The sequence below is a fragment of the Hyaena hyaena genome, unplaced genomic scaffold (assembly GCF_003009895.1).
Source record: "Hyaena hyaena isolate Hyena2069 unplaced genomic scaffold, ASM300989v1 scaffold_590, whole genome shotgun sequence".
NCBI lineage: Eukaryota > Metazoa > Chordata > Mammalia > Carnivora > Hyaenidae > Hyaena > Hyaena hyaena.
Window position 1 is genome coordinate 1126608 of NW_024081221.1, and position 12809 is coordinate 1139416.

General features: G+C 37.5%; 1 protein-coding gene across 1 annotated transcript in view; it reads left to right on the forward strand.

The window, feature by feature from the left end:
* The window catches only part of COL28A1 (collagen type XXVIII alpha 1 chain), a 163941-nt gene that overhangs the window by 34927 nt on the left and 116205 nt on the right, over nt 1-12809 (forward strand). The window contains exons 11-12 of the mRNA XM_039256844.1: nt 10666-10734; nt 11835-11903. Coding sequence (XP_039112775.1) covers nt 10666-10734; nt 11835-11903 — 138 coding nt within the window. The remainder of the gene's footprint in view (nt 1-10665; nt 10735-11834; nt 11904-12809) is intronic.

Below are 12809 nucleotides of genomic sequence, written 5' to 3' on the forward strand. Positions count from 1 at the left end.
TTCTGAGATGTTAAGAAAACCCACAGAGAAATAGCACCAGTCTTATCTGGTTTAATAAATAGATATGCGGAAGGTAAATAATCCCCAGTAAATCAAACATTCATCCATCCATTCAAAATAAACAAAGAATCTCATATCAACAAATAAAGGGAACCTATGTTTCAAGAGGAGTGAGGGCAAATCAAACACTAAGACCATTCCATGGTTCTGCACCAGACCATGATTCTTGGACACCCTCCTCTTCCTTATCCAACTCCGTTATGGTTTCATCTCCTTTTTTAAAATTTCCAAGGACAATACATGTTTTTTAAGTAGCTGGTATTCTTTTGAATAAGTAAATAAAAATTAAATGTACAAATCCTAAAACTGAAACTGTAAGCCTAGTAAATCTCTACACAACAACCTGCTTTCTTGATAATGTTCGATGAAAAGAGTCCAATTTTATTTTTTTTAATTTTTAAAATAAGTTTTTAAAATTTATTTATTTGTTTTGAGAGGGAGAGAAAGCAAGTGGGGCAGGGGCAGAGAGAGAGGGTAAGAGAATCCCAATCAGGCACCACGCTGTTAGTGAAGAGCCTGACACGGGCTCGAACCCACAAACTGTGAGATCATGCATGACTTGAGCCTCAGCCAAGATTCAGTTATTTAATGGACTGAGATACCCAGGAGCCCCAAAAAGAAGTCAATTTTGAAAAGAGGGCTGAATGTCAACCTTTGCAATAGCTACCAGGAATGTACACGCAGATATTTTTGGTAGCTAGTAGTTTCCTTTTACTTTCCATGCATTATACCTTTAAACATTGCTAGCCTTTCAGATATGAACCACTGGCAGGAGATTTGGACAAATATGTGCAGGTCCATCACTTTAAAAAAAAAAAATCCAAAGCAGAAGATCTAGTGCTCCTGACCACCCCTATCACATGAAAGAAAAAAAATTATATGCAACAAAGAAGTATTTGTTGAATGAATGGATGAATGAGCACTTAAATGGAATGAGTTGTCAACAGTATTAAACTGCAGACAAGTGAAATAGGCAGGAGCCCAACAGAGTCATTTAGTTTGTCAACTTTGAGGTTACTGGAACCCTTGAGGGCACAGTTTCAAATAGGGAGATTGGGGAGGTGACAAAGGAGAAGAGTACAATAGCCAAGAATTCTGACCATTCTTCCAGGATCTTGGGATTATAAAGGGAAACAGAACAGTGTTGACATAAAGCATCAAAAGCTTCTTGTGTGTTAAATAATCTAATGTGTTCTTATGCTTCCACTTTTTTCTAGGAGAGGCAAGAAGATGTGGGACTTAATTTTTCTTTTCAGTTTCAAATATACAACTTAAATTCTCCTATTTTCTGTAACATTACTCTTTTTGCAGGAGCAGAAATATCATTAATGAAGATTTAGTAGCTTTAAAAATACATTCTTGTTTTGTTCATTATTTAAATATTTGATTCGACTCAACATTAGCTTCGTAGGTCAACCTACTAAAAATAAATATTATTTCACTTATGGTTTGGAAGTAGTTCAATACCACAGATATGAACAACTATGAAGAATTTTAAACTCCCTCCTCCAACAAGTATATATGTGGCTTTATTTCAGCTCTCACACAACTTAAGAACCTAACAATCATGGCTCTTTTAACAGAATGACTATATTTTTTGCTTCTTGCAAAGCATTTTAAGTCGGGGTACTTGAACATGTCAGCTTTCCCAATTATCCAAAACCAAAAATGGGCCTTCTGGTTCTCCTGGAAGGCTAACAACTTTTATTATTAATTTTTTAAAATGTTTATTTATTTTTGAGAGAGAGAGTGTGTGTGTGTGAGTGGGGAAGAGGTAGAGAGAGAGGGAGACACAGATCTAATGCAGGCTCCAGGCTCGGAGCTCTGAGCTGTCAGCACAGAGCCCGATGCGGGGCTCAAACTCACAAACCCAGAGATCATGAGCTGAGCCTTAGTCGGATGCTCAACCAAGCCACCCTGGTGTACCTGGCAGGCTAACAACTTTGAACAAGGTTGTGATGCTCAGTGTATAGCACTGTAAAGAGAAGAATCCTTTTATGATTGTAAGTAAAAATATCTATTTAATGAAGAATTGGAACCAAGCTGCCAGACAATGTGAAGGTTTTTTTCTGCAGAGACGTCAAAGTTTAAATTCTATTTCTGTCCTGGGCCTAATTAAAGGGGAAAAAATCATTAGTAATCCAGCAATTCTTGTTGCAGAAAGGGCTTTGACCTACATGCACATCTGCCCACCAGGACTCTAAATGAGCTTATTAACTCATTTGACATGAGACAGCTGAGAGTGACAAGTTGAAGGGGCTGCCAGAACATGTGAGATGGCAGCCAATGGCTTCAAGGCAGATGATTTTCATTACCAAATCTCTGACACATATGGTTCTCAACGGGAGGGGTATACTGTGTGTGTGTGTGTGTGTGTGTGTGTGTGTGTGTGCGCGCGCGCGCACGCGCGCATGTACGTGTGTGTGTGCACACGTGTGCACACGTGCAGAAACGGCCAAGGTAAAAACTCTGATGGATCAAGAAACCCAAACCCAAAATTATGCCAACATAAAGGTGCTGAATCTAACCCACAATGCCAGGGCAAGCTGGGCACTAATGTGGAACACAATCAGTTACTGCAGTGTCTTCCAAGGAATATCAGAACTAAGATAATAATCACATGAATGTCCCTAATTCAAGTAAGTTGCAATAGCCTTGCAACAGGGAATATTAAATATATTCCAAGGATAAGGCTTTTTTATTGTGATAAAATACACTTAATATTTACCATTTTAACTATCTGTAAGTGCACAATTCAGTGGTATTCAACACATTCACAATGTTGTGTAATCATCACCACCACCTATGCCCAAAGCTTTTTCATCATCCTAACATAAACTTTGTACCTTTTAAATAATAACTCTTCTCATTTCTTCTGTCCCTGGCCTCCAAGGGTAAGTTCTTAAGAAACATATCATATTATCATAGGAACCCGTCTTCTCTCATAAACTAATGTCCTTGGTCTCAGATTCATGGGTAGAGTTCACACTGAATATTTTCCAGGGAGTCATTTTGTGTTGGAAGAGTCCAAGGAATGTCCACTAGAGCTGGGATTCTTAAAAGCTCTCCAGAAGGGCCACTGAGCAGCTCTTCCTCTGAGGGACAATGATACATAATTCCTTAGATTTTATCATATGTGATGAAGTATGACTTCCCTATTAGATTGAACCATATGAATGCCATTTTTGTAGGCCAACCATGGTTGAATAATATCAACTTCATGTGGCTTAACCTAATAGCAATCAAGAAAATGATTTGAGTTACTAAAATCTGGTACAATTTTCATTACATTTTCACCAATTTTTTGTTATTATGGATTTTTTTTGTAAAGCATGAATAAGTGGAGTGTGGGGACTGTGGTCTTTTCTCTTCCCCAAGTAGATGGTATTCAAGAACTATTGCAGTTGGAGATTTCAAATAATAATGGTTTCATCCTATAACAAAGATGTGAGTTTAGTCTGCCATCAAGTGATTTTTGAGATGATTCAAGAAAAGAATTGAAAAGTCTCAAGAGGCAGTCTTGCATGGTGGTTAGAGCACTGGCTCTAAAACCAAATTGCCAGGGTTCAAACTAAACCCTATAATGTATTAGCTCTGTGATTTGGGCAAGTACTTATCCTCCTCATGCTTCAGTTTTCTCATTCATGTCATGGGTTAATAATAGTACCTACCTTTTTAAGAGTCATTTTGAAGATTATATGAGCTAATCATAGTAAGTGCCATATGTGTTGACAATAATTAAGCAGTTAAGTATTTTAACAACTCTCTCTTATTAATGTAGAGCAAGTCTAGCCTGAAATGTTTTCTAAAAATAAGCCACTTATCACATTTCTCTGAAACAAGAGAAATTAGGTACTAAAAATAGAGCTTGACTTAGCAAGTATCTGATAAATGTTAGTTTTCTGCCTCCCAACACCTGCTTTTCTTTCTTTCCCTCAGAAGCGACCTTTCTTTTCTCCCAAATCTTTGTATGCAGTCATCACTGCACTGAGTGTCAGCTAAGGCTGTATCTTGACTGTACTTGAACCATTCTGCACCATTATCCTCCATTTGGAAAGTATGAGAATATTTGTCATAAGACTTAAAATATTCAAGTTGGTGTTATATATATTTGGGAAATGATAAAAAAGAAGTTGCCAAAATGTCTTTCTCATGTTAAGACCCCAAAGTATGATTAAATTGTTCCTAACTGAATTATTCAAGAAAAGGTAAATTTCTACCCCCCTCCCCCTCAATTCAGAATTTTGGACAACTATTCATTATTTATTATCTTAGGGCAAGGAAGATGTTGACTTTGGTTAGAACTGGTGCCAGGAACAAGGCATGTTGGGTTTCCTTAGCTGAGCTTCCCGTATAGTGTAATCTTAGGCTGTCTATTGGGATTTCAGAGTGCCTTCAGCTGAAAGAAAAATGTTTAATTGTATTTGGGTAAGTTTTCAGGAGAAACTATATAATAGGTACTTTATATAACTTTGTAATTTATATACAGTTGCTCTTGGTTGAAACCTAAGTAAACCAGAGGGAACCCCAAAGGAGCATTTCTAGATTCCCAACTTCCCCAGCCCAGACCTGTTTTGTTTCCTGTTCTGTTCACCTTCAGCACCAAGCTTCCAGGTTGCTGCTCAGTAAATGTTTGCTGCATGGATGGTTGGATGAAAGCTATCAATTAGCTAAGCACTGATAGTGCAAATCTGAGCAAAATCACATGACATCATCCCTACAGTCTAGGGAGAGATATTAACTAAATGCAACGTTATAATGAATACTCAGAAAAAAAGAAAATTGTGCTAGCAGTGCTTCTAGAATAGGGATTTCATATGATCAGAGAAGCCTTCTCTGAAGCTGTGCTGCTTAAAATAAGATTTGAAGGATGAATAAGGATAAACCTGGAAAAAAGGGAGGTAAGAAAATCCCAGACAGGATAGAGTAGCACATGCTAAGATCCCATGGCAGAAGAGACCCTGGCGAGTACAAAGAATGGAACAAAGACCAGTGCTGCTAGAGTGGTGAGTGAAGAAGCAACTAGTTACAGATGAGAATGGAAAGGCCATAGGACAACACCACGCAGGGGTTCACAAACCTTGTAAGAGCTTTTTCTTTCCACTAAGAGCAAAGGGTAAGGCCTTGAATGGTTTCATTCAGATTAAAGATCAATTAAAAGATTGTACTGGCAGTAGCAGTGGGGGAGATAAATTAAAGTGTGCTACAATGGATGTGTGTAGGGTACTAAAGATTTTGTTGTAATCTGTGCACAACGTGAGATTAATTTGAAATAGAAGGCAGAGGCATAGTAAGGGATTAAAGAGGTAGATAGATTTGAAAGAGAGTCAGAGGGCATATTGAAAGGAGTTGGCAATGCATTACACATGGTGGGTAAAAGAGTGAGAGGTGTCAAGAATGACTCCTTGTTCTGGCTTGACTCATGGAGGGATTGTGGTGCTCTTCTGTGAGATAGAGAATGCTGGAAGATGATCAGGTCTGTGAGCATAAGAGTTTGTCTTTGGAAATGATGGGTTACTTTTGAAATTCTCTTTTCTGACTTCTATCACACTGCTTTCTTTTTCTTTTTCTCAGACTGCCTTCGTCAACTCCCCACAAGACATTTTTATGGTCTTCTACTCCCACCCAATTTATATGTTGGTACTCTCCATGGTTCTGACCTGAGCTTCTGGCCTGTTTAATCACTAAATCTGCCCTGTTTAATACAGTACCCACATGTGACTATTGAGCCCTTGAAATATGGCTAGCCTAAATGGATATGTGCTATAATTGTTAAATATACATATGATATTAAAGACATGTATTAAAAATAATAAAATTATTAATAGGATTTTTATACTGATCAATATTGAAATGATAATGTTTTGTATATATGAAGTAAAATATGTTATTACTTATTTAAAGTTTATTTATTTCTTTATTTTGAGAGACAGGGAGAGCTCATGCATAAATGTGAGTGGGAGAGGGACAGAGAGAGGGAGAGAGAGGGGAGAATACGAAGCAGGCTCCATGCCCAGCGCAGAGTCTGATACAGGGCTTGATCTCATGAACCATGAGATCATGACCTGAGCTGAAATCAAGAGTGGGATGCTTAACTGACTGATCCACCCAGGTGCCCTTGTTATTATAACATTTTTTAAGGTGACTACTGGAAAATTTTAAATTACATATATGAAAAAAATAAACAAAATTACATATGTGGCTCACTGTATACTTCTAGTGGATGGCTCTGTTCTAGAAAGTGACCTGATTATTATTACCTTATTTCTGTCCACTTGAGCCCACAGAGCTGTTTTTTGTCCCCAGAACACTTCACATCATTTTATGCCTGGTACACTTTCCTTTTCCTGAACTTTTGTTTGTCTTCTTTTCTGCCATCTTAGATATGTTTCCTACTTTTTTTGGTTCAGAGCAAATATCTCCTCTACTACTTGAAAATTTCTAATTCCTTAAGGTAGAATTAAACATTTCTGCCTAAGAGTCTATCATCCTCTGTTAATATCTTTATTATAACTAATTTACATGCTTATATTTTCTTTTATATGCATTTGTCTCTCCAACCAGATTGTAAGTGTCTGCAAATCAGGTGTGATCTGATTTATGTCTATAATTATGTAGCTAGGTACTCAGTACCAGGGTGTACTCAGTGAAAGTCTGGTGAATAACAACTGAATCTACACATATTAAACAGTGATCATATAATTAGTTATGACTTAGATGTTTTATAGATAATATCTTGAATCCTCTCAACAACCCCGAAAGGTAGATATAATTATCCTCATTTTGCATATGGGGATCTTGCAAAAGCTCAAACTGTTAGTAAATTATAGAGCCAGGCTTCAACTAGACTGAATGGGGGGAAAAAAGCCATGTTTTTTTCTGTGATTCTTTTTTTTAAATGTTTTATTTATTTCTGAGAGAGAGAGAGAGAGAGAGAGAGAGCGCATGAGCATGGGAGGGTCAGAGAGAGAGGGAGACACAGAATCTGAGACAGGCTCCAGGCTTTGAGCTGGCTGTCAGCACAGAGCCCCACATGGGGCTCGAACCCACGAACCATGAAATGATGACCTGAACTGAAGTCGGACGCTTTACTGACTGAGCCACCCAGGAGCCTCTTTTTTTCTGTGATTCTATGCATGCTGAAAAACTGATTAAAAAGTAGTGATCATACCCCACACCAAAAAATAGGGGAAAATACCCATTTCCCAAGATTGTTACAAGATTAAGTGGCATAATGTATATAAAGTGTCAGGGCAGTGCTTGGAAATGCTAGGTTTCATTAAACATTGGCTTCCTTCAATGTTGAAGCCAATAGCATAGGCATCCTTAATTTATTTTTTTAACTTTTTAAATATTTAGTTTTGAGAGAGAGAGAGAAAGAAAGAGTGCAGGCAGGGGAGGGACAGAGAGAGAGGGAGAGACAGAATCCAAAGCAGGCTCTAGGCTCTGAGCCATCAGCACAGAGCCTGATGTGGGGCTCAAACCTATGAACAATAAGATCATGTCCTGAGCCAGTGTCAGGCACTTAACTGACTGAGCAGCCCAGGTGCCCCTAGCATCTCTAATTTCTGAGGAAGACCAAAGTGTTTTACCTAGCCTCCTCAATGTCCCTACATATGTTTGCACTCATATGAAGGTCATGAGAAACAGACCACCTCCAGGGCTATCCACTTTAACTTAATCTTATTTGTATATGCACCTGATGGTTAAAGAAAGCGAAGTAGAGAAATAACAAGTAGTACTGAGCCCATTCGATCTTTCTTTGTATGTTTGTGCTTATTGGTGAAGGTTGGGGTAGGAATAATGGCAGAAAAGGGATCAAGCCTAGAGTCTTACTAGGGCTATGTTGCTTTGGTGAATTTCCAAGAAATCTTTGTGAGTAGAGTGCTGATTCTTGTCTTCTTGTTCTGTCTTACCCAGTGATGCCATTTACAATCAGGACCACTTTCTTTAACACCTCAGGAAACTTTGTAGGAAAGGGAAAAGAGAAGTATGAAAGGGATAAATATGAACTGTAGCCCAGTGCTGGTCTGCAGGCCCTATGTAGGGGTGCTAAGCTCCTGAGAAATAAATTCAAGCAACTAAAATGTGAAGATATGTTGCTACTGAGCTTTGTTGAGGAAAGGGAAAGAGATTCCTTTATAACCTTCAGATCCTTGTAACTTTCCTAAAAAATCAGTACTGAGAAATTGCTCCATTGCTTTGGGTACTTGACCAAGGCTAAAGGAAACTCATGGGTTTTAGGGGAAGATAGTTGCTCTCCTATTGATTTTCCTGAGTTTCGCATTTCAAGTTAACAACAGAACCAATTCTTTGTCCCTAGTTAGAAGAAACCTTTTCGCCAACCTGTGCTCCTATTTGTTTTTGATCAAATATACAGACAAGTGATAAGTAGGACAGAGCTTCCCCTACTGAAAAAAAAACTCAAACTCTCCTCCAAATATATACTATCTATATAACATAACATTATAATATAATATAATAATATAATATAACAATGTTTAAAAGTCTTCTGATCCATTATAGAACCAAACTAATATAAATGGGACAAGGAATAGATAGAAAAAGGGAACTCTGGGCCTTATGTTGTTATTATTTTAATGATGTGTTTTATCTCTTAAACTAGTCCTTTGAGTTTAGGGACAATGTCTTAAATGTTTCTGTATTTACTTCACTGCTTTCCACATAGTAAATGCTAGGTGTTCCTTTGCTGAATGATGGAAACTGTAACCCATACGCAGTATAAGGACAAGGTTGTATGTAGCACAGGAAGGTGTAAGGAAAAGGTTCTTTGAAGTGAACATTTTGAATCTGCATTAGGAAACTGAATATTCTCTAGCACTTAAATCAAACTTTGAGATCAAGAAAACAGCTTCAAATCTGGGAGAGCCTTTATGTCTGATATTATACATGGAGATATTATGCATGGCCAAGAATATGGGAAAGATAAGAATGGCAATTATCTGGCTGCTCCAAAAAATTCAATATACATAGAAAAATACAGAAAACTTTGAATTTTAAAGGGAAGAATTCAAGCTGATTTATCTGCCAGATTGGCTTGTACTTAAAATAACAAACTAAAGGAAGATACCTTTAGATATAAGCCACTCAAATGCCAAAGCATCATAAACTCTCACAATCAACTGATTTTGAGACAAGTTTTCTTTGTTATGACTTTGAGCCTGCGCATACCTTTTGGGGGGCTGATTTGACTCTGACTCTTCTAGTCTCTTCTTTTTCCTCTTTACAATTGATTAAAGTCCACAGACTTCCTTAAGATAATGCCTCTACCATATCAATAGAAATTGCTTTAGTTACTAAGAGTCCCCTTCAAAATCATAAGCCTTCAGGAAAATTGAGGCTTTAACATTGGTGAAAATTCTTTTGTACTCCTCAGTCTGGAGAAGGTTTGTCTCAGCTTCCTGTCACATTTTACAGTTAATTAATACGAGGTTGAAGGGAAGAGAGAAATCTATAAGTTGGATGAAATTTTAAATAGCAAGTATTCATTAACTCAAACACAACAGTACTCAGAAATCTTCCTTTCCATAAATTAGAGGTATGTGTGTACATAAAGAACTAGAAACAAATGCCACAGAAATTAATAGTAACCATAGATAGATCATTTAAAATTTCTTTGTGTGTATGCCTTTCAATCTATGGCAAATTTCCTATAATGAAGATGCATTATTTTGGTAAACAGAAAAAAATTTAAAAAAGAAATGGTAATCAATAGCCACTTCTAGTAAACAGAAGGTTTGAAGGTAGGTAGCTCAGTGAGGTTTCGTTTGATCAAGTTCAATGAGGTTTTCCAGGAGCAGGCACTTAAAAATGTTTTTCTGCATCATCCTCTTCAATGGTTGGCATTCATCCAAGAGACTGTTGTCTCACAGTTACAAGATCCCTATCACATCCCCAAGTAGGAACGAAGAGGCAGAGGCAAGAGCTTTCTCTTTGCACCTAATAATGTCCCCTCATCTCATTTGTTGGAACTGAGCCAAAGGACCAACCAGTGGCAAGGAAAGGAGATGGTAGATTTGCATTAAACCAATTATCATTCATCCCGTGGCCCTGAGTATAAAGAATAGCTTTCCATTGACATGAACAGAGCAGAGTTCTAACAGCAGGGAAGGAAAGAGGGGAAGGGATGCTCACTGGGTAGGAGACAAACATGTCTGTCAGAAGCACATAATAAAGATTTCCTGGACAAGTGAGGACTGCAGTATGACATGCATCCTAAAAACTTTTGCTTTTGTGGGCCTCTTCTTCCATTAAAAAAAAAAAAAAAGCTAAAAATTATATATTACAACTGAATTGGCATAAAGACAAATTTAATCCAGGCTGAATTCATTGTTACATATTCATTATTATTTTTAATTTTTATTCTGATATCTTGTCACAGACCTAGATAGTGTGACTATGTGTTTAGTGGTTAATTCAACCCTAGGTCTTTGTTGTCCTTCCAGCTGGATTACAAACACTTTGAGGGCAGTGACTGTCCTAGAGTTCACTGTTGCCCAAGGTTCTTACCACAGCACTATGCTCTAAGAACTGTTCAACAAATACTGTTGAGTTGACCTAACATATACATGTTTCTTCATCTAGGGTGAACCAGGTCCCCCTGGTCCTTATGGTCCTCCAGGAGCCCCTGGTATTGGACAGCAAGGAATTAAGGTAAAGATTCTTGTCTTTTTCCCAATTGATGAGTATCGATTTTATTGTTGGGCTGGAGAAGCTAATTTGACTCTGCTCAACCTTACCCCCTGGACACAGGAGGCTGCCTGCATAAGGTACTTATGATCTGGGTTCTTGGATACTGCAGTTCTCCAGGCAGGGGCAGTTACCACAGAAAAATCAACATGTTTTCTTTATTTGATTGGCATGAGAAAGTTTTCCTGTCTCCAAATACCCACCTTCTTGCCAATGTACATCTAGTTCTGTTGAGTTTTCATGGAATTTAAATGTTCACGTGCAAAAGTGTTATCAGGATGTGAAGCATCTTAACACAGAAACTATCACCTTCTCACACTAAAGGAGCACAGAAGGGCAGAAACCAGAAGGACCACAACACTGAATAAGTGCTGATAGAAAGGTTTTTAGGGAACTAGAAAGTACTGGGATACCCAACACCCTGGAGTGCTCTACATCATGTGGGATGTCAAAGAGCAAAAATGCTTACTTTCAATGGCTTTTCTATGTCACTGGGACAGTAAGACTTTGATGCCAGAATAAAACAGAGAGCAGCACAAAACAGGGCACTTCTAATCAAGTATCACCATGGATGGTATTTAAATGATAAGCATATTGAAACTCTAGAGAAAGTGGAGTTTATATTGGCAGAGTTATCAGACAAGGATTCTGAAGGGGATCAAGTGTGAAACAGAACTAAAAAGAGAGGTAAAATGGAACAGAGGGGGTAACATTCCAGGATGGTGGCAAGGGGGCCAGGGAAGAGCACAAGCATTGTTTGCTTCGTCATCTCAGCAACCAAAATGAATCGAATACAGTCTATCCTGCCAATTACTACACAAGAGCTTCTGAAAGCTAACAGTGGTGTATTGCGCTTAGACAAGAAGGGATGATAAACATTTTAGAGTAATATATTCACTTAAATTCAAACCATTTTTCCTCCTCCAGAATGTCTTTTATCTTTATGAATGTGAAAAGTTTGACTATTTTGCCATTATCTTTTTTGAAATCTCCAGTGTATCTTGTGCCATGTTTATTCTTTATTTAAAAACTCAAACCTTTATTTGACTATTTCTTTCTCTTAGGGGGAAAGAGGTCAGGAAGGAAGAACAGGGCCTCCAGGACCGATTGGCATTGGTGAGCCAGGCCAGCCAGTAAGTAGCAAGAAATTCTAGATGGAATAAAAAGGACAAACGCAATTCTTATGTGCTTTTTGTGGTTAGCCTAAGTGGTTAGATTAAATCATCTTATTTCTTTTGGAACAACAAAAGACAACAAATATGCAAGGACCAGATCCAAGTGTTATTTTTCATACTTCACAAAATAGAACCATACACATACACACATGATATATACGAATAACTTTCTTTTACCATAATCTCTTACAAGATTGATCAACTTGCCCAAGAAGGAGAGAGATCTCATGTGTCAAAATTTCCTAGGAGATAGGAGAACTGGATTTAGGCATAAAGTCTATACTTTATAACTGACTTTCTTGAAACCATTAAAAATCACTGAGAATAAGGACCTTGCTCATAAACTAATTTATGAGTACACTCTAAAGCTAGGATTCATGAAGGTAGACAGGTGATACCTGTGTTATTTGCAGCTTCTAGCTTATGTAGCTTTGAAGTTTACTATTTTTGCAGAAGAAAAAAATGTGTTGCTATCAAAAGAGATATGAAGAAGAAATGAATAAAACATGACTATTCTAGTATAGAAATGCTCTTAACTTTTCAAGTAATCATTATTCTCCCAGAAAAGAACAGTAACTAACTCACTGAGGTACGAATAAAAACAACTGTACTGGATTGGAAGAATTAGTATTATTAAAATGTCCATACTACCCAAAACAATCTACCGATTCAATGCCATCCTTATCAAAATTCCAATCGCATTTTTCATGGAAACAGAACAAACAATCTGAAAACTTGTATGGAACCATAAATGATCCTAAATAGCCAAAGCAAACTTGAGAAAGAAGAACAAAGGTGGAGGTGTCACACTTTCTGATTTCTAAATATATTCCAAAGCTATAGAAATCAAAACAGTATTGTATT